Below are 27,608 nucleotides of genomic sequence, written 5' to 3' on the forward strand. Positions count from 1 at the left end.
ATTTGACAATAATTTATAATAAAAATATGTACACTATATTTCTTTTTTTACTTCTGTATCTCAGAATTGTCATAAGTATTTGGTTAATTGCCCGTTGTTCACTGGATCGCTAAAATTCCATTTCCTCCATCGTTTTAGAGAGTCGATTATTGTCAATTCGCCGCCGTTGACTTCTCCTAACGGCGTCGGCACGTCGGTAAGGCTCACTTTTTAATCCTAAAAGTATATCCTCTAAGGCCCCGTTGTATACTTCGTCTTGATGCAGTAATTTTTTCTCCTGCACCATTCTCGTTTTGTGCTTCAGTTCGTTTATTACCGCTTCCTGTTGAACATGACACGATTAAGAGGGGCTCGTTACTGATTTCTGGTTGTAAATTACCTGTTGTTTTTTCTGATTGATTTTATTTCGTTTAATCACATCCTCGTTGACTTTATTGGAGTTTTGAGCTGCCAATTCTAACCTCCGCCTCTGCTCATTCTCTTGATCTGCAACCTAAATGAAACACAAAAGGATTAAGAATATAAACAATTGGATTTTGTAAGAGAAATCAACATTACACACAAAATTCTTACCTTGAACGCTTTTGCAAAACGAACGAGCAGTGAGAAGAAAGTGTTTGCATCAGTAGTACGTGATGACTCTGCGAAATATTCGACACACTCCCTAAACGATTCCTGCGCAACCTTCGCGTCGTTCCGCAATTTTCTCAATTTCTCCTCGGAATTCGATAGGAAGTCTTTCAACACGACGCTTTGCGCACCCTTACCCCTAGTGTCGGATTCCTTTCGTACAATATCCATTCCCTTTTCCAATTCGTGCACGTCAGTTACCACATTTTCCAGTGACACTGCACGAAACCAAACGATTACTTGCAACTACCCCCCAACAACACTTACCACTGGCAGCTTTCTCGATATATAAGAGATCGGACTCGAAGTTCAGTAATTCTGGGAATTTCTGTCGAATCGTCGTGACTATGTAATGTAGAAGGCACATGCGTTTATCAGTCGACTTTATATCCAATAGGGATTCCAAAGATTGCAGTTTAAAGCCATAAGCTGGACCTCTCCTGCTACTGTTTAGGTAATTTCCGAAGGCCAGGATTATTTCTAATACCGATCTAAGTTTTTTCGAATTTTTAACGGAATTGGAAGCGGAAATTACTGCGTGTACTTGCTGCAAATAAATAACAATAATAACAAAAGGTTTTTGAGAGCAATTTAGAGCAAATAGTTCATTGGGAGTATTTAACAGACGATAAATGCAATGCAAAAATACACTTAAGTAGAAAACGGACACAATTTTGTTGCACCTTTCTAATTGTAACAGAAACAAAAGTTGCAATTAATTATTAATTAATTAATTATTAATTATTTTAAGTCAGTAGCTGCCTAAGGAATGGCCAGATGAGACACATATAGAGTGATACTTATTATTATTATAGGGATTTACATGTATTGTTTTTCCCTATGTCTACTTGTTGATATTGTCAAGAGATTTATTTTCTGTGTAGCTAAAGCAACAATATTCAAATTAATTAATATGACAGCCAGATCTTTATTTGTTTTAATTTGGAAGGTTTCATAAAATTAGGCGCTCTTCTGAAGAGATTTTGTCAGTTAAAAGTAGACATAAGGAAAAACAATACATGTAGACCCTATGTCCACTTCTTAATATCACTGTATATTGTCAATCTAAAAACAGTGTCCATAAAATTTGAATGACTTCATATCATAACTGCACACTCAGGTATCAGTGGAATAATATAATAATGTCTGAATCTGCTCATAAGGGACGTTGCAATTGGGAAGGAATTGGATGCCTGAATCAACCCAATCCCCTTTTTTCTCACAAGAAGAACAGTTTTGGTCGGCAAAGATTGTTCTTTGCACTATGGTCCCATTCACCTAAGTGACTATAAATTGTGGCTTTACGAATGCCAGTAACACAGATCACAGGCACATACTACCTAGCAGTTGTCGCAAAAGGTCAAACCAATTTATCTCTAATCTTTTGGCCGCCAGGGGGCGTTTCTTGAATTTAGTCGATTTTATTAATACTCCAGAACTTTCTTTATTATTGAAGATTTTTTTATATGACCCTAAACTACATTTTTTCATACGGACCACCCTATATATTTTGTAAGTTTTTGAAAATTTACTACATTTTGATGTATAGTAAATAAATACTATTTGCAATATTGCATTTTAAGGCTGTAGACACTATGCGTTTTCTTTCAGCTGTTGCAATTTTTATTGCGTTGCCAGAAGTAGATCCGGAGCGATTTTTATTGCATTGCAATTGCAATTCTGGTGACTATTTTAGGGGAATTTTTAATGCCACCATCTAGAATTACTATGGCACCAAGGATGTGAAGTGTGTTGAATGTGTTGATATCTCTGTTGTTTATCTTGATTGAAATGCACAATAAATAGATAAGTGAAGAACAAGTTTAATGCAAATGACAAATCGAAGATATTTTGTACACACTTATTTAAAGTTATAGGGTTGGTACTATGCAATGAAAATTGCAGACTGTAAACACTTGCTATTTGTTGCAAACTTGCAAACTCTAAACAGGCCTTTAAACCTAAAACTGTTCTTGCCCCCTCCCTCGCCTACCCCAATGGTAATGATTGAAGCCAATGTAATACAAATACATGGTTGGGACCTTGCCATATCAGAGAAAGTACCAAGAACCTGAAAATAGCCAAATTAAAAGTTTTTATTTTTCCATTGTTGAGATGAAGCTTAAAATTTGTTGTTCAATTTTGACTTTATCGTTATTGTTCGACTCTTGATTATTGCTCACGTTTTTTCCTAAAAATCTGGGTTTTCTGCTAACAAATTCCTTTAAAAAATTTTGAGTTTGAACTAAAAAAAAACAAAAACACACATGTAAACAACACTAGCTATAAATTCGCAACGGCTAACTGTGGTCTGAAGTGCGAGTTGGCTATGTAACTGACTGTCACTTGTTCGGCCATCTAGTTCCAATGCCGGCGCTAGAATGTGCTAGCGTTAGGTGCCGGATAAAGCTAGACGGAAAAGCACGGGCTAAAACGCTCAGAAATCTGCAAAAACTGAAAATCTGTTACTGTACCAAATATATATTTTTTAAAATTCTAGTTCTAATGATATTTTGCGTACCCCTCTGGCATGGTTTGTGGACGAGTTCGCGGACCACCTGTTGGGGACCACTGATCTATAGAATACGAGCACATGTGGTTCCACCAGAGCAAAAAATGGTACTGAGTTGAGTATTTTTCAGAGCAATAGACAAGCAACCAGATTTCTATAAGTCTAACCAAAGAGTAATAAATCCCAGACTAGTTTTTAATGCGAGAATGTTAAACCCATTTGCGTTGCATGTACAAATTCCATAGAATCTGACCAGCTTATCCACAGGCAATGAAGATGTGCCGCAATTTTGAAAAACAATTTAGCAATTAGAGCTCTTCTCACGCGGCGTTTCTGAAGCGCTGTACAGGGTGTCCCATTAATAATGGTCACAGGCTATATCTATGGAACCGTTAATTGCACAACTTTGGGAAAAAAAATTTGTTGACAAAAGGGGCCAAGAGAAATCGCTGGAAATTATTTTCAGGTTTCTAACTTCGCCGCTAGAGGGCGTATGATTCATGGTTAGGTAGAAAAATGACTTTTTTCCTAAAATATACCCAACAAACATGCATAAAAAATACATGCATAGTAATCTTGTATCAATTTTGCATCATTTTGATGGAGCACGAATTGCTCTAGCTCATAAAATATGAGGAGTGGGGGAAGGGAATTGATTGTAACTTCGGATTAGGTTAACAGATTTTCACAAAATAGGTCTTGTTGGAAGGAGCTCTCTTCGCGGAATCAGATTTTATTACATAGAGTCTTTTTAGTAAATGTGATGAGTGGTAGAGGGCGCGATGTGACATTAACATAAACTTTGCAGGTTTTTTTGATAATTTCAAATGGAATGATATAATTATTATATGATATTATCAAATAAGGTGAAATAGTGAGAATATCAGTGAAAACCGGATTTTGATATCTGTTTTCTAACCATAGATCTGGCGAAAATACGAATACATTCACAAATTTTAATTTCAATATTGATGCTCATTCAAGTTGGCTTTGAAAGAAAAGAAAACAGAACAAAAGAAAGTTTATCAGTCCTTTCATTAAACGTATTCGTGCGAATTATCACCACGATGGGCGCCCGGCACATTTCTTGGTAAGCGAGAGTCAAATGGATAGAAAGAGGAAGTATTTTTTCATGACCAGCTAAGTCACTCGACTTAACTTGCTTAGTCTTAAATTGTTTGAAAGGATAAAAGACGCACAGTCTTTTTAACAAGGCCAACTACAAGAAACGATATGTGACGAGAATTAGAAATGTAATTCATAGTCATGGCTGAAGTTAAAGCAACTGTTCTCTCTACACAGCAGAGACTCGTCTTTGTGTCGAAAATAATGGCAGACATTGAACATTTACGTTATTTATAATTATTATTTCTTTTATTATTTACTTAATTCATATTTCTCTGATTTAAAGTTTGAATCATTTTTTTGTTGCTCATAATTAAAAAACTTAGGTTGAGTGTTAATTTTGAACTGCCATCGCCTCATTCACTTTGACATAATTATCGGTTGCTATGTGTTCATTTGTTTCAAATCCAACTTGGATGAATATAAATATTGCAGTTAAAATTTGTGAATGTTCGTATTTTCCCCATATCTCTGCTTCAGATATCAAAATGCGGTTTTCACTGATATTCTCACTTTTTCATCTTATTTGATAATATAATATAATAATTATATCGTTCCATTTGAAATTTTTAAAAAAACTTGCAAAGTTTATGTTAATGTCACATCGCGCCCTCACCACTCATCACGTTTACTAAATAGACTCTCTTCATGTAAAATCTGATTCCACGAAGAGAGCTCTTTTCAACAAGACCTATTATGTGAAAATCTGTTAACCTAATCCGAAGTTACAATCAATTCCTTAGAGATGTTCCCCTTCCCCCACTCCTCATATTTTATGAGCTAGAGCAATTTGCGCTCCATCAAAATGATGCAAAATTGATACAAGATTACTATGCATGTATTTTTTATGCATGTTTGTTGGGTATATTTTAGGAAAAAAGTCATTTGTCTACTTAACCATGCCACGCCCTCTAGCGGCGAAGTTACAAACTTGAAAATAATTTCCAGCGATTTCTCTTGGCCCCTTTTGTTAACAAAATTTTTTCCCCGAAGCTGTGCAATTAACGGTTCCATAGATATGACCTGTGACCATTATTAATGGGACACCCTGTACAGTGGCGCCGCTTGTAGTGAAACATTGCATTGAATTCTAGATAGGACTTTTTAAGAGGCTTTTTCACGCTCCCTACAGTCAGCGCCCCAAACAGATTAAGCCGAGATTGAGCCAAAGATGGAATAGCACTCTAAATTGCATAGACCTGATAATGGTAACAGACAGCATGTACTTACCGGTGCAATTAAATGTATGTTGTCATAAAAGTTGCCCACATAACTCATAATTGACAATTTTGCAGATATCCTTTCGACTTTAGTTAAATGCATCAAAAACTTATCCTCCTCCGTTAATATATTGACATTCTTCTTTTCTATGACGTACTCTCGATACGCCTTACACTCTTGTTCCGTAGGCACCATACGCTGTAGCAATTCGACGTTCTCGAGCGACAACTGCTTCAAATCCAACATGTTGATCGCATTCGTCACTTTATCCACGGGCATCTCCAACTTTCGCCGCGAGATGGCGATGTTGCGTAGACGCGTATGCTCGAGTAAGGTGACGTTTTCGGGCTTCTTAAATCGCTTACTCGGGAACGACGACAGACCGTCCACCTCGCACGCGCTGTTATTTAAAACGCCCATATTGCCAATCTTGAAGCGCTCTTCGAAGTCGACGAAGTCTATGCTGTTGTGCAGTCTGTCGTCGTCGAGCTCGTTGAAGACGGTACCTCGTACTTGGTTTGGCTTGAGCGGTATCCAATTGACTGTAGGAAGTTTGTATTTGGTTTGTACTTTGCGTTTGATCGTCATCGCGCCGTCGGGCGCCTGCATTAGACCGGCGGGGGGCGGGGGAATAGGAACTGACGACACACGTTGAGGTGGCGGGGGCGGACAAGGCGGTGGAGGAGGCGGGGCCGGTGATGGTGTAGATATCACAGGTGTGTTCGATTCCGTGGAATCTCCAGATGAAGTCGGAGGGGTCATCTGCAGGATTTCAGCCAAACCGGCAACTGTTGATAATTACAAAACAGGAAATAAGTTATTTGACTTTTGGAATTTGGTAACTTACTTGACGCTCCCTTCGGAAGACTTTTGGTAATTGACTCGAGTTGCATAATCTTCGATTCCAGCAAAGATTGTCGATTTTTCGATTCCTGCTCGTGGTGCTGCACGGCTCGCCTTAACGTAGTGACCTCTTCGTCGACTAATCTCCGTTTTTCCAGCAACTCATCCCTTTCCTGCCTCATTTTGGCGAATTCCGTTTCAATTTCGGCAAACTTCGCGAGAGACTCGCTCTCCAGTTCGTGTAACCGGTCATGCGCCTACAATAAATCCGTTATACATCACCATCTTCGATTCCATAGGATCCATTCTCCGATTGTTGCTATTTTTGACAAATATTGAAATCGCTTGTGGCGCAATTATTTTCGTATGTGCTACTGCAAATATTCAGAGGCGAATAAAATATGCTTACCCTGTATATACCTACATTAAAGTGTCATATTAGTAATGGATAATGTAGAAAACGACACAAACGAAAATAAAAACAACACAAAACACATCAATAGTTATTGCAGAAATAGTAGCAATAGGCGGGAATGAATTTCATTAGCTCCGCCCACCGTTTCTCTGGGAAGATGAATAGCAGAAAAAAATTAGAGCACAAACTTTTTTTGAAAATTAAAACAATCGGTGGGGCTAGGGGGATGTAATTCTGTACATACTTGGCCTAATTCGTCTTCCAATTCGGCTACCTTTTCTAAGGTCGCCGTCTTTGTTTCACTGTCTTCCATGAGAGCGGCCACATCAAACACGTTGTCTAAATAGGCGGATATTTGCACTTGCAGTTCTTCGCTTTCCGTATGCCTCAATCTTTCCAGGTATTCGTCTAAGCCCAAAGCGGTAAACTCGTATTGCAAATGGACCCTAAAATTCATATCTTCCACTGAGTGCACTACAATATTAACAAACTGCATGCAAGCTACCTACAAGTAAAGATTGAGTAATTGGCTCACAGGAAGGGAAATATGTTACCATAAATTCTATGTGAAACACTTCGTAATTTATAAAGTAGTCCATAAGGGTCTGAAACCTGTACCGCTCCTGGCATATCTCCTTGAAGTTGTCAAATGCGGATAAAATTATTTCGTGCCCCCCTTTAACCAGACATATCGCGGCGAGTAACTCTAATACTAAGGCTTTTGTACGCAGACTTTTGTGAATTAAACTAAGGGATATGCAATTGATTGCCTCACGATGTTGTATCACCATGTTGAAACCGTACTACAACCCATTAATTTAATGCCCGCTGCACATCAAGTGCAATACCAAATACCTTATTATTCATAATTGCCCTCATACACATGATACAAACGTGAATGTCATCCTTAGACTCCCCCATATTCAACTTGGCTACATGCTTCGACCTTCTCTTTATGCTCGGACTATCGGTCACCTCGCTCTGACCGCGCACGTGACCGTTTTGCTTTTCGATGGTGTTCGTATTGTGCGGGGCCGTCGTTTGCATGGTTACATTGAGACGTTCCTCGGATCCGGTTCGCGATTCGGTAATGCGCTGCTCGTGCCTCATCATTCCTAATCTGAAGCTTAAATAGTCTATGAGAACGTCCAAGCCTAAATTTTCCTCGTTTAGAAACTCGCGTACCCACCTAAAAAGATATTCGTGAACAATACAAGATAAGGCATTTACGCGTACTCGATGTGATTTGTGCGCAGCGAGATTTCCAAGTCGCGTAGTACCTGCGTCGATGTGGAATCCCCCACCATTTTTCTTTTCTAAAATAAACAGCATTCTGGATAAATACACCGTGTGCTTAAGTATGAGGGCAATCTTTTGATTTTCTCCACAATTTAAATTCACACTGCCAAATTGGGTGCCCCCAAAAGAGCTGGTTAGTGGCAATAATAAATAACAAACAAGGGTGCGCTTATGGAAGGCGGAAATGGGGTACGTTGGTCTGGGACTGTTACCCTACACCCGAAGGGCGCCATTGCACTTTTTTTTATTTGGCGGTATTAAAATACCACTTATTAGTGGACCATACTGTACAGTCGCTACATAAAACTACTTACTCGATGACTTCTGGAAGCTTTTGGATCTAAATATGTGCGTAATTTATGAAGATAATAGGATGGAGGGTCTTTGGCCTGAACCATCTCCTGAAATTAAAAAAAAAATACATTAGACACTGTGAGTTGTACTATTAAAGATGCTACCAAAACTGTCACGCTCAAACCGTTTAAGATATTGACACGAGATTTAGAACGCTTCCATTTTAAATTATTATTTCACATATTTTGAAGTTAAAATTTTTTTTTTATTATACTGGGTGTTTTGGTTGCGACCACCACTTGATTTTTTTTAACAGGCAACATAGGTACGTCATTAAAAAGCTAATCTTCTCTCTTTCTAATTACCTTAATTACTTATGGTATTAAATTAGAAAATAATGCACACAAATTTGAACAACCGGTTGCCATATTTCACAAATTACCTTTTTTTTTGTAATTCTTTTGACGAAATTTATTATGTTTTAAAACCCCGTTCTTATATGTAATTTGTTCCTGTTCTAGTATTTTCATTAAACGTTTATTTATTTAAAAAAAAATTACTAATCACTAATGTTTTTGCATTCTTTTCTAATTTAACATCATACATAAATCATGTATGTATGTAAGAAAGAGAAGACAATAACCTTTCTAATGACGTATCACATGACCTATGTTGCCTTTTAAAAAAAAATTCAAGATGGCGGTCGCATTCAAACACTGTATAAAAAAAAATTTTAACCTCAAAATATGTGAAATAATTTCAAATCGAAAGTTTCATGTGTAGGTATATGTCAAACGGTTTGAGCGTGAGAGCTTTGGTTCCATGTTTAATAGCGACCCTGTATATATAATCATCTATTGTGAAACTGGCCGTAAAGAAAATTGATAATTAAAAATATTAAAATTTTAGTCAGTATTCATTCCCCATTCTACTATTTTGATTGATGATTACCCTTAATCATCGTTTAAAAAGAGGCAGTGTTTTACCTTCCTTTTTTTACCAAAAATCGACTAAGAAAGAAAATTCAAAGGGCTGTAACTTTTGAACTAGCAGCCCAATCTTGGAACTGTTTGAAATGATGGATTCTATAGGCCACATTCTATAAGAAAATTGTTTTTCCGGGTCGATCTGAAACAATTTTTACTTCGGGGCTGAAAAAGAGGCAGTGTTTTACCTTCCTTTTTTTACCAAAAATCGACTACACCAAAAATTCTCGGGAAAACACTTTTTCTTATTAATTTTGGTGCGTAGACTCCAAAACAATTCGTACTTTTTCGATCAGACTTCTCAATCAAAAGTTATCGACTAGAAAAAAATTCAAAGGGCTGTAACTTTTGAACTAGTAGCCCAATCTTGGAACTGTTTGAAATTATGGTTTCTATAGGCCACATTCTATAAGAGAATTGTTTTTCCGGGTCGATCTGAGACAATTTTTACTTCGGGGCTCAAAAAAGGCAGTGTACCTATAACCTTCCTTTTTTACCAAAAATCGACTACACCAAAAATTCTCGGGAAAACACTTTTTCTTATTAATTTTGGTGGGTAGAATCCATAACAATTCGTACTTTTTCGATCAGACTTATCAATCAAAAGTTATCTACTAGAAAAAAATTGAAAGGGCTGTAACTTTTGAACTAGTAGCCCAATCTTGGAACTGTTTGAAATTATGGATTCTATAGGCCACAAACAGGGCATATCGTTTCTGACACCTAGCATAACACAGTGAAATAAGCGTAGTCGAAAAGTTTGCAAACATTTTGTGAGGAATAAAAGGAAAGAACTTCATGGGTTTTATATACAGGGGGTGTCGGTGGTAAAGTGCCGCAAAATGAAGGCACCACAACAGCATTTTTTTAAGAAATACATAAACTGAGCAACGTATTAGCTCAGAAGAGATGTAAACGAATGATGAGGAGATTATTAAGGAAGAATGAAGAAAACTGGAAGACCATGTTAAAACTTAAAGAAGGAATGATGTATGTGTGAAGACATTAACATATTTTTTAAATGGTATTTTCAGTTTTGTTTTTGAGTTAAATGTGACTTTGGAAATTTTTACTCAAGTCAAATTTTCACATAATAACACAATGTACTTGTGGGTGGGCTAAGTGAAGTCCTCATGCCTCTTCCACCACACACATAGTGCAAAAATGTTCTCCTCCCTGTCAAAGTAGAAAGAAGAAAATACGGAGTTAATGGAAGAAGCATCCGATAATGAACCGTGTAAAGGGGGCAGTAAAAGGTGTAGGTTATTCGATCTTGAGGTATACATTTCAAGGATCAGGTTGGAACATTTACACCTCTAATTTATCGGTTGAAGGAGTGTTAAGGTTAAAAACGAAAACAATCACTCGTAATTAACATTTCTTACTTAGTCTGCTTCTGTACAGAGTTACAAGATGCATAACAATATAAACTTAATGAGAGTAATGACCTAAAATGTTATCTACTATCAGCAATGTCAATAAATTGTAACGACCGATACTTTTAAGTAGTCGAACATAAAAAAGACAAGAGTGGATTGAATCTCGATTGTGGCTACTAGTACCTGTATTAATTACCACTATAAAATTACACACTCGTTCGCTTCTGCACTATTTAGCAAATATTGCGTTTGTAAGACAATATATTGATATTAGTGAAAGTATCTTTTCAAATTTATACTGAGAAAGAGATGAACTTGACCCAATCCACCCGTTTTTAATTAATGCCATGTTTCTTGTACTAGAGATAATAGGGCGATTAGTTCGCAATTTGCATCAATTAGCATGCGTGATCCAGTTACGGCGCGATATTGTACATTTCTATGTAAAATACGGTTATTGGTGAGCAAATCCGAATTCTTCGCTGTTATATAATACAGCAAGGTCAAGTGTATGAGAATTTCCCATATGTATTATTAATGTGGTTACTAAGGCTGCAATATTTAATAAAAAACCGGTATTTTTGGCGTACCACAGGGATCTATCTGGGGACCGTTTCTATTTATATTTTTAAATACTTTCCGATTTGAGACCCACTAATGACCGATAATTTGTAGTTTAAAAATGAAGCGCGCTTAGGGGTGCTTACGTAACTTCGTCTTTTTTGGAGGATTTCTATTACAATAGAAATCAAATTCCAAGGATGACATCCGTGAGAAGCATTCCCATGTAACTTATTCATGGTACATGTAGGAGCATCGCCGTAGAGCATTAAAGCGCTATTACCTTGAACGGTACAATCAATCGCAAAGCTATTCCAGACGACCACGGGGTACGGGGACAATAGGAAACTGTTGCCACATTTTTGCGCAAATTGGAAAAAAAACAGTATTCGAAACGGATATCGAACCGTAACATTACAACAAAACGCGGAGGTTCGTTAAACTTCCATTATTCGCACCTCACGCGTTTAATTAACGTTCCCGTTAGATGGCGCCAATAATTTATTAATACAAATCATCTGTTAATTCAAGAGCATGACCTCATCCAATGCGAATAGAAAAAATTACGTGTTAATTTTAATGACGCATGTTCTAACATGCACTTAATTCAAGTAGCTGAGCGCCGAGCCAAAGTGTAGGGGCGAAAAATGAATCATTAGTAAAAATCTGTTGGAATATTCATTATAATTAATTAGGATATTGTATGCAAAGTCGATGGTACTCTACGTCTACTTGTTTCATAAATATTCATCACTTTACAATGGTTTAAAGATCATTTGGGACATTGCCATCATACATTTTGCAACTGAGACGATGATGAAGGCAGAGTTTGATAAACTGAAGTGAAAACGGCTGAAAAGTAGAGCATGGCGCCATAAATTCCTAATTAGCGATTGTTTCAAAGGAAGGATAAACCTAAGAGACGTTGTTGGGTTGTATAAAATCGAAAAGTTACACAAATGAAAGAAGTGATAGGAAATGACTCGTCTTGGCGAATGAGCTGTCATTATTTCATACCGCATTAGAGGAATGGTCCAGAATTGCTCACGGAAGGAAGACGATCAGCATTCGCAATCTTCCATGGACTAAGCTGCCTATGATCCAAGTGAACATCCGGAACTCCGAAAGATTTTTGGAACTCCATTTGATAGCAATACATCCAATAGACCGAGGGATTGGTCACTAGGGGAATTCTTGTCCCTCCTATAGGAAATTATAACCTAAGGGAAAATAGGAGAATATTTCAAAGGAATGGGGAAATCTCAAGAAAATCTAGAGGAAATTTTAAGGAAAAAAAGTTTCCATAGGGAAGTAGGTAACGTTATTTGAGGCAATGCTTGAAATTTATCGGAAATTAAGGGAAACGGTGACAAGAAACATATCGATTTCCAGTACAACTCCTGAGTATTTCAAACATTCGACATTTACAAGTGCGTCGTAATATTTTGGGATGGATTTAACTGTTCGTAGATCTTCATGGGCGAGAAGCATACGTCCTCATGTTTTCAGAGGCGCAAAGACGTGAGGAAATTTAAAAAAAAAAGGAGGGAGATGAGAGAGAGATGTGAAGCCAATAAAAAAAGTGGGAGGGGCCATCAGGAAAAGGAAAGCGCTTCTTAGATAGAGCATAGATTATTGTTTTTTAGCGCATTTTTGAAAAAAATTATATTCGTTATCACTGGCTGGCCGGCTGTCCGGGTGAGATCTCAGCAACTACAATAGCTAGACTTCAAATTTTCACTAAAAGCTTTCTGCTATAGTGTTATTATTATTATTATTATTATTTATTTACAACTGTACAGTTTTTACTTAATTACATTAACAGTACATGTCACCAACATAACTAATATTTACATTAATATTGTTAAATCTCCATGCACAACTTTACACAATACTTCTCCTTCACACCATATACTCTCAAAACGGTCTAAATTTTTGCAACCCAGGAACCAACCGTACTCGCTTCTTAGCCTGCTTGTTACACTATCAACAAAATGGGTCTTATGATCAGTTGCGGATCTTCCTCGCATCACGTTTGTCGCTGTCCTATAGATAGTGCTTTTTGCCATACTAATCAAATAATTAGCCAACTGGTATTTCGGTGTCTTTTGTGGCAGGCCGCTGTATAGTTCTTGTAATCCAACTTTAGTTTTCGTTAGTCGTAGCACCAGTGACTTCACATACTTCCACAGCTCAACCGTTCTCGCACAATTTAGAAGAATGTGGAAACTTGTTCCTATTGCTTGTGGGCAGAAAGGGCACTTATCATTGTCTCGAATTCCAGATTTCATTAGGAAAACTGAATCCGCCAATCTATCCTTTGCAAACCGCCAAGCTATCACACCATCTTTTCCCAAAGTTATCCGGTTAAAAAAAGATGACCAATTTACATCTACATCCAGCCATCTGCCCCGCTGCTTCTCAGTAATACCATATAAGATGACAGACAGTTTTTGGTGTAGTACTCTCTGAGTAGAGGTGCAGGCTCTAGTCTATTTTGAGTTAGATTACTTGGGAGATCGATAATTTAAGAAAATAATTTCGATATGGTTTTCGGAGGTGCTATAATTTTACCGTTAGATGGCGCTACCAGTATAAAAACTTAATTATTTACTTTGTGATTTGTTTTACAAAATAAAGGCGTACTCACCAGAAGTTTGGGGTGTACCTACTCATTGATTCAATTTTAGTTTGCTACAGCACTGCTATTTTAAGCCAATAAAAAAAGTGGGAGGGGCCATCAGGAAAAGGAAAGCGCAAAGCGCTTCTCAGATAGAGCATAGATTATTATCACTGGCTGGCCGGCTGTCCGGGTGAGATCTCAGCAACTACAATAGCTAGACTTCAAATTTTCACTAAAAGCTTTCTGCTATAGTGTAGATGTGCAGGCTCTGGTCTATATTGAGCTAGATTACTTGTGAGATCGATAATTTAAGAAAATAATTTCGATATGGTTTTCGGAGGTGCTATAATTTTACCGTTAGATGGCGCTACCAGTATAAAAACTTAATTATTTACTTTGTGATCTGTTTTACAAAATAAAGACTTACTCACCAGAAGTTTGGGGTGTACCTATTCATTGATTCAATTTTACTTTGCTACAGCACTGCTATTTAAGTGCGCCAACTTTCCAATGTTTTTTCAGTACGGACCTGCGTCGAAGCATACTACCATTGCGTAAATTCGAGACGTCCGTCGTTCATTCATTAAAATAAAGGCAACTTTCAAAACTACTTGATAACGGATCGATCTGTATTTAGAACTTGTATCAATATTGATGTACAATGTTATCGGTCGGGGAAACAATGGCGATTTATGTTTTCGTATTCCATGCAACCACAAAAGCATGAGTCACAGAGGTCACAGGTGACCTCATCCATGATTCTCCGCGTTGCATTCACGATTTTCCGTTGTACGAGTCGAGCGAAAGTTTTATAAACTCTCAACAAAACGAAAGTAATTCTATTATTAGATAATCTCGGATAATTATAGATCGGGGATATATTTATCCCTCTTTCATTTCGGCGTTTTATCTAATTTCGTGTTGATGGTAGTATAGTAGAAACGAAGGGGCGCCGCTCCCATGCTCTCAGGTCGTTTGTTAATTAACGCGAATTAAAAGTTCGTAGATTAATTTGAACTTCCCGCGAAATTAAAACTCGCAGCCTACCGTGATTTTTAACAACAGCAATTTTTTCTAGCGTTAAACAATGCGTCGTAATTATATGCGAAATTCTCTGAAAACTTAGCCATGCCTAACTGCCGGTAGTGGCCAGTGGGTATCGATTAAGCGCTTTCTATTTTTATAATAATTCGGACAGAATTAAAACTGTAACATTAAGCAGCCAATGAACGAAATTTGAAGGACACAATTAAAAACAAACAAGTTGTAAATCAGCATATGCATGATTAAAGCGCATTTTTGGTAATGCAGGTCAGTATTTTATTAGCGAAGTTTAAAATTATCGATCTCACGGGTAATTTTGGCTGCGTTAAATAATTAATTTTATTTAATTTCAATTGACGGTACGTCTTCATTTTGTAAAACAAATCACAAAGTAAATAATAAGTTTTTATACTGGTAGCGCTATCTAACGGTAAAATTATAGCACCTCCGAAACCCATATCGAAATTATTTTCTTCATATCGATTTCACAAGTAATCTAACTCAAAATAGAGTAGTGCCTGCACATCTACACTATAGCAGAAAGCTTTTAGTGAAAATTTGAAGTCTCTAGCTATTGTAGTTGTGGAGATCTAACGCGGACAGCCGGCCTGCCAGCAATGACGAATATAATAGCGTATTTTTTTCAAAAATGCGCTAAAAATAAGTATTGCTATAGGTACAACGTGGCAATGCGGCAAGTGTAATGGGGACGTTTCCAACTGCGATCCCCATGGAAGAAATTTATTATTTATTATGAATGTTTGATCTTTAGAAATGTTTAATTTTTCATTTGTTTAAATAAAATTTATATTGAAAAAAAAAAATTAAAAACAAAACAATAATACGAAAAGAATTTACCCAAACTGAGCCTTTCTATACCAATAACTGAAAGAATTTTGTACTTTTGCAGAACATAGGGCATACACTATTATGGGTAGATCAAAAACTAAACAAGGTTTGATCTGAGAGCAATTTTAACGGGCACAGACAAATGGACAGACAAACGAAAACGAAATCGAGTAGGTATAAGAGGCCCATCCATCCAAAACATACCAAAATACGCATATGTCTTTATTAGTCCAAGTAATTTATGGAAATATTTCCAAAATGTAAATTTGGAATGTTTCTAATATACAGGGTGGCACAACGAAACAGACTGAAGGAAATAGGTTTTGGAAAAAAAATGCAAAAACAGGTCGATTTTGGTCGGAATTTTTTGAAAAATTAGAAATGGGTAAAGAATTTAGAAAATAATCCGAAAACGATGCAAATTTACCTTTTGCAAAATCCAAGATCTTAAGAGTATTGTTGTTTTGTGGGGCGCTGGTGAAGATGCTGCGATTGACACGCATGTACCTACCTTCTTCTATTGGAGTTTCTGAAAATCCAAAGATGTGATCTTGAAGACAGTAGTTTACTCATTGATCCAGTATGAAACAAAGCATTTTGTTTAAAATCAAAAGTATTTCAGGAAACGTGCAACATGTCATTTATCACTATTAGGTATATACACGGGGACTCACAAAAACTTTAAGATAATCAATTCATTCGTTCCAAAAATGGCATACAATTTTAACATGTTTCGTAGTGGCCCCCGCAGATTTCCTTGCAGATTTACGGCAGCTGCGCGTTTTTTTTTGGCAAGGGGTCTGTGACGACCACTTTGTCGGAGAGACAAAGTGAAGAGCACATTTAAAATTGTTTTAATCGGGAGCTATTTCACACATCCGGAAATAAAACCCAAGCATTGCACGCGTTTCACTTAATCATTAACTGATTTCATGTGCAAATAAATAGCCATGATCTAACCGACCGACATTCGAAGGAAATTGTAATTTTAAATTAGGAACAATTTTTTTTTCCAGAAAATTAACCATTATATCACCACTTTCACTATTGTTATACTTCAATCTCGTTTTAAGCTAAAAGTCGTGCCAAAAGTAAATAAACAAATTAATTAAAGAGTGGAAGAAGTCGCCCGAATGCACATCTGCAGTACATTTGTGTTCCTTTTCAGTACATTAAACTAGTTACACGCGGTATAAAAATAGACCCTCTTGTTCAAACAACAAACACTTGCTTTAATTTAAACTTCTGAATTAGATCTTTCCTTTGAATCCATTACGGTAGCTCATTCGATTTTTCCTAATCATAATTATCCTCATTAAAGGGATCAAAAAGCAATTCACGCAGATGACTGGTCAAAAATCGCATTGTAGAGAAGGAAGTACTGACCTGATCACAGATAATGTCCCACTTCTTTTCGAAATCGTAGTTTTTCAGTAATTTCGCTTTGTCAGGTGGCAGATCCATGGAAGCCTGAAATGAAAGTAAACAGGGTAATTAATATTAGCATTGCAAATTATAGTGCAATTAATGGGCAATTAGCATTTAATAAGACGTCAATTAATCCCGTATACGTTGCGACGTTTGAAAAATCTGCACTCAAAATGTATTAGGGAGCCAAGGAGACTATGCTGTCCACTGTGACATTTGGTGTAGTGTGATCATTTGCCTTTAACTCGAAAAACTGACTGATTTTTTTTATTGCACACAGTTAATAATTACAAACTGGAAACCAAAACATTTTGATCCATATATCACGTAAGCCACGGAACAACTTTTTGGTGGGATGAGTCATACAGAACTTGGCTTGAACCAAACTATACATTTTATACGTATTAGAAGCAAAGTACACACTTATTTCCCACATAACTTGGCATTTCTGTGTATGATTCATTACTGTTAGTAATAACTAGCGGTAATGGTGTTACCATGTTGAGTTTTCAAATTTCATTTGTTCTATTACAATACACAATTAGTCAATTGCACTACACTAAATGTATCAGTACTTTTTTAATTCTAATTAACAATTCTGGAAATCTTTTTTGAAAGAAGAAATCCTTTTAGAAGTCCTTTTTAAATCACGTGTAAAAATCTAGTGATCTTTCGAAATCTTCTTGAAAACCTTTTTAAGTAACGGCCTTTGAAAATTTCTGAATAGCCACGATTTTGGACAGTTTGTGTCAGGAACGTTTTCGTTTTGTACAAATTGTATCTTTATGAAGTGTAATAGAAGAACTGGAGAATATAAAATCTTCCGTGCAAAGTTTTGCGAACCGCAGAAAAAACGCAAATCGTTCGTGTGTCTGAATTGGAGTAGGGCTATGTTTTAAAAAAATGAATTGTTCTGAATAATGCCCGTATATAGCTCTCGAAAAAAACATACACTAAACAAATAAACGTAAACACAAAATATACAACGTAAGCAAATGTCAACTGAAACAATTATTGCTAATTTCGTTTTATCTTCAAGGTTTAATACGAGGTTTAATAAGAAACGTACAAGTTCATTTGTTTTATTTTGATGTAGGATATCTAGATTAATGCTATTGATGTTGTAATTACCTATAACAAAGTTTTTTGGAAAAATGTTCTTGTATAAGGGTACTAACATTTTACGTCATCGAAAAGAAAAAAATCTCTATTAAATGAGCCTAATAAAAGGCTACATTGCTATTTTTTTAAAAAATCAATTGTTTTTCGTTACTCATTAGTTTTCTGTAATAAAAACAACTGAATGCTGCCTTATTATGGGAAATAAAATCTTAAAAACCTTTATTTTTACCTTTATTTTTGAGTGGGCGGGGTTTCAGCCAAGGCTGCTCTACCAATCCAACCCACTATACATGCACGAACCCGGAAACGAACCAGGGACTCTTATTACCGCAGTCCAGCTTAAACTGAACTGCGCCACACGAGCCGGCCCTTTTATACAGTTGTTATTTACCGAGAAATATATATAGACTATTATATTCCATACATAATGGGCACCGTGTATAAATATTTTGTGTAAATAATTTCCAGACGTGTATTATGCATAAAAAATTAGATAAGGGAAATTAGAACTAATACGTGGCCACGATATAGGAGTTATATTTTTAGCGCATTTTTGGAAAAAATACGCTATTATATTCGTTATAGCTGGCTGGCTGCCCGACTGAGATCTCAGCAATTCCAATAGCTAGAGACTTGGAATTGGATAGAATTTAGTTTGACCAACATATACAATTATTTATTTTGAAATTCGGATTTATTATTCGTATGCAATAAAACCAGGGCGTCAATTTTGCTGATTTTCAGATTAAAAAAAGAGATGAAAAGGCCAAACTTCCGTAAGCAGTATTTAAATTTTATTACTGACCAACCGAAACCTTCGCAATTATCCTAAAATTCATAATAGAAACTTTTTTCATGATATTTTTTGGCATCTTAGGGACTTTTGAAATTTCCGTATAAAATACACTTTTTTGAAAGTACTTCCATGTAGTGTCTTAAAGGGATATTCTAGAACAATCTTCCGAGATCTATAGCTGGACGTTTTTGTGCAATTTTATGATATCTACTACGAAATTTTCTTAAAAACTTCTGCAAAACAATCTTGAAATAAGTCGTAGGAATCTTTGACACTTACTTAGAAATAATAGAAATCATACAGCTAAAAAAACTACCCAAAAATCTCAGTACCAAAAGTATCAAAGTATGAAAAACGATAGAAATATTTTTAAATGATCTTTTTTGAAAAATCCCATTAATACAGGGCGTTTCAAAAAGAATCATCCGATTTTAAAAATTTATTGCTATTCATCTATAAGTCCGATTTGATAGAACAATGTACTGTTAGTAAGAGGAAGCTCTCGAGTTTCGCGTGGTTTCCGCTAGGTAGCAGTAGCGCGCTTCTGTCAACGCTCAGCTCAGTTATTGTCAAAATGGCGTCTAAACAAATTATAAACCTACAAAATCGGATGATTCTTTTTGAAACGCCCTGTATTTTAAAAGCTCCAATTTTGGAACTTGAAATGAAACATTTTCGGCTCTTGGTATATTTGGAAAAATTGTTTATTTTGGGCCTCTCTACCACATAAAATCAAAAATTCTTGCCCCCCCTCCGGACACTAATATAAACTTATTGTTTCATAATTTACTCTTTGTGGATGCGGCACTAATTATAAATTACTATTGAGTTTGAAAATTATGTTTTCATTTCATCGGCTACTCACAAGCTTATATTGTAGTGTCCTCAGATTCTTACAATCCAAATGTGTACGAAATTGGAGCTAATAAATTTTTATTAAACGTGTTTCGATTAACTGTTAAAATTCCGCTTCTGTCCTTTTGGTGGGACGCCTATATTTACTAAACCAAGCCACGTGCCGCCCGGTGTGCGCATAACGTAAACACAAAAAAAATTAACCAGTTAAGGGTTTTTTTTTATCGCGTAACAATCGGTCTGGGTTTTTAAAATGCCACTACACGTAGGGGGTTGACCCCGGGATATTGAAGAGTAAGGAATGCGTTGTTCAGGGGGGGTTGCAGTCTACGTGGGCTCATTGTGCGAGACGTTCGATAAGTTGATGACTTCGGAAAATCGTTATTTTAATATTTACAGATGCTGTCAGTTTTTATTTATGTCATCTTGCCGCCTACGCCCGTTGATAATTTTATGTACGTTAATAAAGTTTTATGACAGGCGGCTCACTCCCTCTTACAATTTTTTTGGGATATGTCGCTCTGTAATGCAGTTTCGTGGAATCTACCATTTATCAACTATAGGACAGAAAACCGAAATAATTAATAATGACTAATTTAATTTTGTGACTGTCAGACAAGCGAAAGAATTTAGAGATCATCCTGGAAATTTTTAAGTCTTCCTACAAATCGTCAAGACCACAGGATTTGAGAGTCCCTGGATGTAATCCAGATTCATGCATGGAATTTATCAATCTTTAGGAATTGTGCTTAAAAACTATTTGTTCACCTTAAAAATCCATAACTTTCAACAATTTTGTTTACAAATCTTCTGGGCAATTTTTAAATATTTTGGGTAAACGTATTAAAAATGAGGACTAATAGTTATTTATTATTTAAGACGATAAAGGTATTGAGTGAATTAACTTTCACGAGATACTTAATTAGTTTCCCTTTATCGTCGTGTATAATACAAAACTTTAATTTATAGCCGAAGTCGAAGCAATATAAATCATTGTAAAGCTTCTGACAATTCTGAATTTAATTTATACGTAAAAAATAGCAAGCTTAGGTTCGGCCGTCGCGATCGTTTCCATAGAAATAGCATTGTATTCTGTTCTGAACGTCATTTTATTTCGTGCTTCGCGTCCCATTTGAAATAAGAATGACAGCTGATCTCGCAGCTGATGTCATCAGAATGCACAATCACCTGTTTCACTCTTACCAACCCTCGCAACTCATTCAAACCATTGAATAAAAATAGTGTTTTTATTCAATGTTCAAACCTATTAAAATGTCAATTTAACATAACGCTATAAAATAAACACATTTATCTATATTCCAAACTTCTCGTTTTTCATGGTCCCTTATCGGTTACTATTTAAATTTTCATATCGTTATAAATCTTTTAGAAAGTACCTTAGAGGAACTATTAGACCAGAAAAACATATTTCCCTCTTGGATACATCGTTTAGTCATCGGAAACCCTAATGAAATCCCCCTGAAATATTTTTATCAATTTTCCCGAGCAATGATGTGTCAAAATCTCAAGGTAAGTAAAAAAAAGTAAAGATGGTGTGGTAATAAATAATAGAAATTCCCTTGTATATGTGAATGTGGAAACAATTGCTGACGAAACAGCGATAAAAAATTACCTCTCTTGCTATATCAAACCACAATTCCGGCGTAAGCACCATGCGTCACATCCAGTAAGGCATACCTACGAGATAAAACACAAATGGCGCCCTATATCTCTATTTATTCCGACACATAAATTAGGTCTCGATAAAACCTCAAGGTCCTTCGTTATTAGCACTTATTTCCATCTGCTTCTAGCAATATTCTTTAGTTCTTGGCGAGGTTCGTGGTCACCTAAAGACACAAAAAATTGAAGGCCTTTTGGAACATCGGCCAAGTATATGCTACCCGCTGTAAATAATTTCAGGACTCTCGGACAATCTCCCCAAAATTAGCTGAATATCCCAGAGGTGGGTCGGGAAGAAACTCGGGACGAAACAATAGTACATTTTTTAATTCTTAAAAAATTCGCTTCTGCAATCTTCTCTCACCAACCTTAAAATGATTTTGGTTAAGTTTGCTATTTAGAAGTTTTTGTGAAATGAAAATAACGCACCCAAAATTCTAAAAAAATTCCATCTGGATCTGACCGGACAACCAAAAAATCACATTTTCATAAAAATAGCCTTATGACTATAAGAATAAAATTGTGAACAGACAGACACCCTGTAGATCTTGTCGTCGGGATTAGAAATTTTTGTAATTTTTTTACAAAATCGATACTTTGAAATTCTTCCCAAAAGTTTCAGTTGATTTCCAGTATGCCTGGAAAATGTCCACCTACATTTCCAGGAAAACCATGCTTTTGATGTTTGTTTAAATTAAAAACTACCGTAATCTCGTTTCGTTTAGTCAAAAGTATTTAGTTATCACAGCACTTCCGCTGCAATCGTGTTGTTACACACCGACATTCTTATTGTTACTGAAATTCCGGAGTAATTATTCATTTTTTTTTCATATTCAAATACAGACGCGGTATTGACCAATGATCTGCATCAGACAGCTTCCTTTAATAAGAATGAATGAAAATGTATGGGAGGTTGAATGGAGGGTTGTGTACATGTTATTTTATTAACGTTATGTGAGGATGAATGCCATTTACTGATTATTATCTTACGTCATGTCTGCAATAACCTAATCGTGACAAGAAATCTAACGGATTGTTATTAAGTTTTACATTCCTTATTCGCTCTTATTATGGGTACAGTTCAATGGTACAGTGCTGCTTGGCCGGGATGCCGTATGGGTCATTCAAATACGATCGATCATGTCTATTGTGGATTCTTATCCATCCTTTCCATCTCGTATCTGACCAAAAGATGTAAAAGTAGTTACGGAAGCACCAACAGTTATTTAGAATATTACATACATATATAAACGCCTAAAACGATTTTCGCCATTTAATGAAAATCGAAAAACTTAGTTAAGTATCAACGTAGGTATAATTAAAAACAGAACGGAGAAGAGCATGAAATAACGATGAAACGATAAAAAGTTTATGCTTAGAAGCAAAATAATATAATTAGCTATTGTAGATACAGGGTGTCCCATTTTCGACACTATATCCCCGTAATTATTAGTGCCCTCAAATTAATATAGGATGTTATGTGCTTCTTTTGGACCAAATTTAAAATTGTAAAATCAAAATTTGCAAATTTTAGACTCGAAGGGAAATCAAGAAGTTGCCAATTTCAGAATGGCCCTTTATTTTCTTAGTTAGAAGATATACAGAAAAATGTTTATGTAATAAAGTTTCTTTATAAAGATTGTTGAATAGGTAATCTGCGGTTTGCAAAAGAAGTATACGGGGTCAGGTAAAGAAGTTATCGGACCTAACCTAAAAGAATACAAAAGAAATCAATTTATCAATATTGGTTCAAACCTCGGTTCAAACAGATTTAAGATTCTTCAAAATATTAAAACAATTCAAATTTTATAACTTTTTGTCAACTATACAGGGTCCTGCAACAGTGCGCTGGTCTTTCCTTGGTAAAAAATATCAAAAAACCTTTTGTGTACATGTCAAATATAGATGGTTGCGCATCTACAGAAATGATTTTTTAAAATAGAACACCCTGTATATTTTTAGATGATTCGATGCCATTTTTTAACCTATGCATATGCATGGAAATCTATTCACTATAATTCTCTATAAACCACCTCTTTCACTTTGATAAATCGTAGCGACCTTGATTTTCAAGTTAAGAAATACATTTGATCAAAAATAATCTGAATAAAAGGCACTTTGGTAATGAGAAAGTCGAATTTAGTGATACAGACTGTTCACAAAAAATAGTAAAATTTCCATATTATTTCAAAGTGCCATAAGTAACTATTTATTTTTCAAATGGAACTACCACTATTTTATTTCTCTATTCGATAGTGTTTTGTTGTATTCTGCAATTTTTATAAGGGGTGTGCTGTGCTGTGCCTAAACCCCCTAGTTTTTACACATTAATTAATTAAATGTTTATAAACACTAAACAGTAGACCGTGATAATAAAAAACCAAAGAATGCCAGGTACAACAAAACAAGTGCCATAAATTTATGATTTACTGCAAGTGTACTCCTTATTTCGTAGTAAAATAAGATTATTTAAAAGGACTAATTCATCTTTTTCGAAATTTGCCTTTTTAATTAATCTTATTTTACTACGAAATAGGGAGTACACTTGCAGTAGATAATTTATTTGTGACACTTGTTTACTTTCTGGCATTATTTATTTTTTATTTTATTATTTGTCTATACCAGTTTATAAACATGTAATTGATTCATGTGTAACTATTCTTGTGAAAAATATTGAATAAGCTAAAAACTACGGGGCTTAGGCACATGACACCCCTTATAAAAATTGAAGAGGACACAAAAGACTATCGAATAGAGAAATAAAATAGTGGTAGTTCCATTTGAAAAAAAATAGTTATGACACTTTGAAATTTGGAAACTACTATTTTTTGTGAACACCCTGTAGCATTAAATCCAACTTTTTCATTGTCAAAGTGATTCCTTTTATTCAAATTAACATTATTGATCAAGTGTATTTCTTAACTTTAAAATCAAGGTCGCCACGATTTATCAAAGTGGCGAAGTGGGGCTTGCCTATGGGCAATTAATCGAAAAAAAATTAATAATTTGGTAACATGACGAAAAACCAAAAAGTGAATAGGTTTCCATGCAGAGGTTAAAAAATAACATCGAAACAACTAAAAATATACAGGGCGTTCCATTAAAAAATCAGTTATCTATTGACATCGTAAAAATCGAACACCTTGTACATTCAAAAATAATTTGTGTAAGTAAATGCGTAACCATCTATGGTTGACATTTTCAAAAAAGATTTTTTGATATTTTTTACCAGGGGGTGAGGAGGATTTCGGTTTAAACACCTAAAATAATGACGGCGGACCCTGTTTATGAGAGGTTTTTCTAGTATCAAGAGTAAATCTGAGAGTGTATTTTTTGTAGTGTTATTTTTCCTTTTAGAATTGTTTGTAATTGCGTATTGTTTATTTATATCTGTTGATTTAATTGTAAAGTTGAGTATTAAAATGTGAGAACCTCTGGTCAATTGCGTATTTTTATAAAAGGTAAAAATGTTTGCAATAAGGAGTGTTATCGGATGTAATAAAAGCACGTGTTTTCTTACCGCTGTTCGACGATGTGCGCATTATTTACGGCGTAAGTGGGACGCGTTCCTTAACAGCCGGCGTTATCTAATATAAAATTATAATTGGTGCATTTTTAGTAAATACCGGAGTAATGATTATTCAATAATGGAAGTGGCGTTCACTTAAATACTGAGGATAACTGCTGGTTCGCGACGGTTGGAAAAGAGTGTACGTCTCTTTACGCATTTTTATTCTGGTAGTTCGATTTATCAAAGATGCAGTTCGTCATTTTCATAATATTTCCGCACAGAAGAAAGTTAACTGAAGTTGTGAAAAGTTTAACGCGTGATGTCCATTTTCTTATTATCAAAGTTAAAAGTTATACCGATAGAGCAACCACCGATAAACGTTTATCATCGTATTCAACATGCTAGTTGGCGTTATAAAAAAAAGTCAAGTTCTGAAGCTGCCGGCGTTTGCGTTGAGTTAACTGCGTCTGTTTATCGCAAAACAGTTTACGGCCACATTATTTGGATTATTTAGAAAGATACACTGGAAGTAATTTTAAGATTTTTTTAAATTTTTAATTATCGAATGCCTGCGTGCGGGGAATATGTCAAACGAGATGTCCAAAGAGGCTGTGTAGCCTTTCTTTCTTCCAAGAATTTTTTTTGTGTCGGAAAAATTATTGTTGGGTTGATCGAGGCCACCGAGTCTTTTAAAACTAACTAAAACAAAAGTTTCAACTTTGATTTGTTGGAGTTAGTGGAGCAGGTGTTTTGTGGAAGGTGTAGAGTTGACCGCACGCCATTGCACAGAGCAGTAGGTATATATTTGTAATAGCAATCACATTTTTTTATTAAATGTTCTTAAAGTTCACACCGAGGTACACACCTTTTTCGATATAGAAACGCCACTGACCATAAATTTAAAGTACGTAGATTGTTAACAACTTTTTAATAATTGTTGATACCATACAAAAGAACTTCTTGCAGTTGTAGTTCTGAAGATATTAGATATATTCAGTGTTCCAGTCAAAATGTTCACCCTGTATATGAGATGGCAAAACGTGAATGTCACGTTTTTTAGAACACTTTTCTATAGTTCTATGCACGCACGAGAAAATTCTTTTTGCCTTTTTAGTAACAGAATACACAATACTAAAACACATTTCTTTAGGAAATACGATGTGAGCCACTCGAATTCGTCTCGTTTCAACATCCTTCCGAGATTAAAATGAGTTTAATCGCTTGGTACATTGATTACTATTGTAGTAGCCGAGGTAGTAGCCTTCCACTTCAAACAATTCTTACCCCAATGATTGAATTAGGTACCTACACTTACTATATACAAATAAATACACACTCGCTTTCCCTTAGCACCTCGCTTAGTACTTAACGAGGTACTTACCTACAATGTTTTGGTCGGTATTGACATGATGGTACTTTAAACCCTAATTTAGGCATTGAAATAAATATTTTCACCACAGGAAGGGGAGAATTTACCACCTTAATCACCTGGACTGCAAAAATTGCTTGGTTTGGGTTCAGTTTCGTTTTAGGAAGACGGCTCGGGTACATCTGGGCTGAATTAAAGCCTCTGCCCTTAAATTACTCAAATCAGATGTTCTTGTAATAGGACTAAGAAGGAAAGAGATATGAACGCGCGTTTCCGAGACTTCACATCCGTAAATTGAACCAAACCGGAACTGATATGATTATAGTAGCTATTGATAAGCCAATAACATGCACGCAATTTTTCCACAATGCCCCAAGCAACAAAGAATTTTGTTGACCAGATCAATTTAAGGTATTTGTGGTATTTCCTAGCGAGTGAATCACAGTGGATATAACGATACAATGCCGATCGAAGGTAAAATGGATGAACCACCCTGTGCATGACGGTCGGCGAAGGAAGATGAACACATGTTCCGCAGCGTTCCCAAAAGGGCCCGACAGGGTAAATAATTACAAATTGTAAACTTTGCATTTAATACAGATACAACCTGTAAGCAATTTTCAAAGGTTAATTATACCGATTGTTAATTGCAATTATAGCAAAAATGCAATACTCACCAAAACTTCCGTAAACCTCCTTTCGAGCTCGTTGGGATCTGGCATGGGCCGTTTCGATTTAGCGCGTATACTCGGCTGCCTTCCGTGCCCATATTTCGAAGATATAATGCTTTCGGGCCTGTCGGATAAATTATTGTGCTGCTGCTGCTGCTGTGTCGCAGTCTCTTCTTTCGAAGTTAACAATCCCATTGTACGAATCTACACGAAATAATCACTCATTTTATGTACGACACTCAACAGTCTATGTAATTGTTCATGTTTTATTTAAATAATAAACGTGTGAAAAGCAACAGGTATCGTAATGTAAATAAACGGCACATAACCACACCAATTCTACCAACAAACAGGAACTGAACTGACTAACGCAACGGCGACGCACACAAAAA

At 35.8% G+C, this 27,608-nt stretch overlaps 1 protein-coding gene across 1 annotated transcript; it reads right to left on the bottom strand.

Moving 5' to 3' along the window:
- Positions 1-27,608, bottom strand: LOC116175797 (formin-like protein). Its single transcript, XM_031494096.1, has 13 exons — positions 27,223-27,608; positions 17,168-17,251; positions 8,360-8,446; positions 7,983-8,062; positions 7,602-7,935; positions 7,301-7,549; positions 6,991-7,251; positions 6,336-6,588; positions 5,498-6,276; positions 898-1,177; positions 574-848; positions 380-493; positions 1-322 (listed from the first exon to the last, which is right to left on the bottom strand). Exons 1-13 carry the CDS (start codon positions 27,409-27,411, stop codon positions 110-112), a joined length of 3,198 nt encoding a protein of 1,065 aa, XP_031349956.1. The 5' UTR covers positions 27,412-27,608; the 3' UTR covers positions 1-109.

This window comes from Photinus pyralis, unplaced genomic scaffold, assembly GCF_008802855.1.
Source record: "Photinus pyralis isolate 1611_PpyrPB1 unplaced genomic scaffold, Ppyr1.3 Ppyr1.4_LG7, whole genome shotgun sequence".
NCBI lineage: Eukaryota > Metazoa > Arthropoda > Insecta > Coleoptera > Lampyridae > Photinus > Photinus pyralis.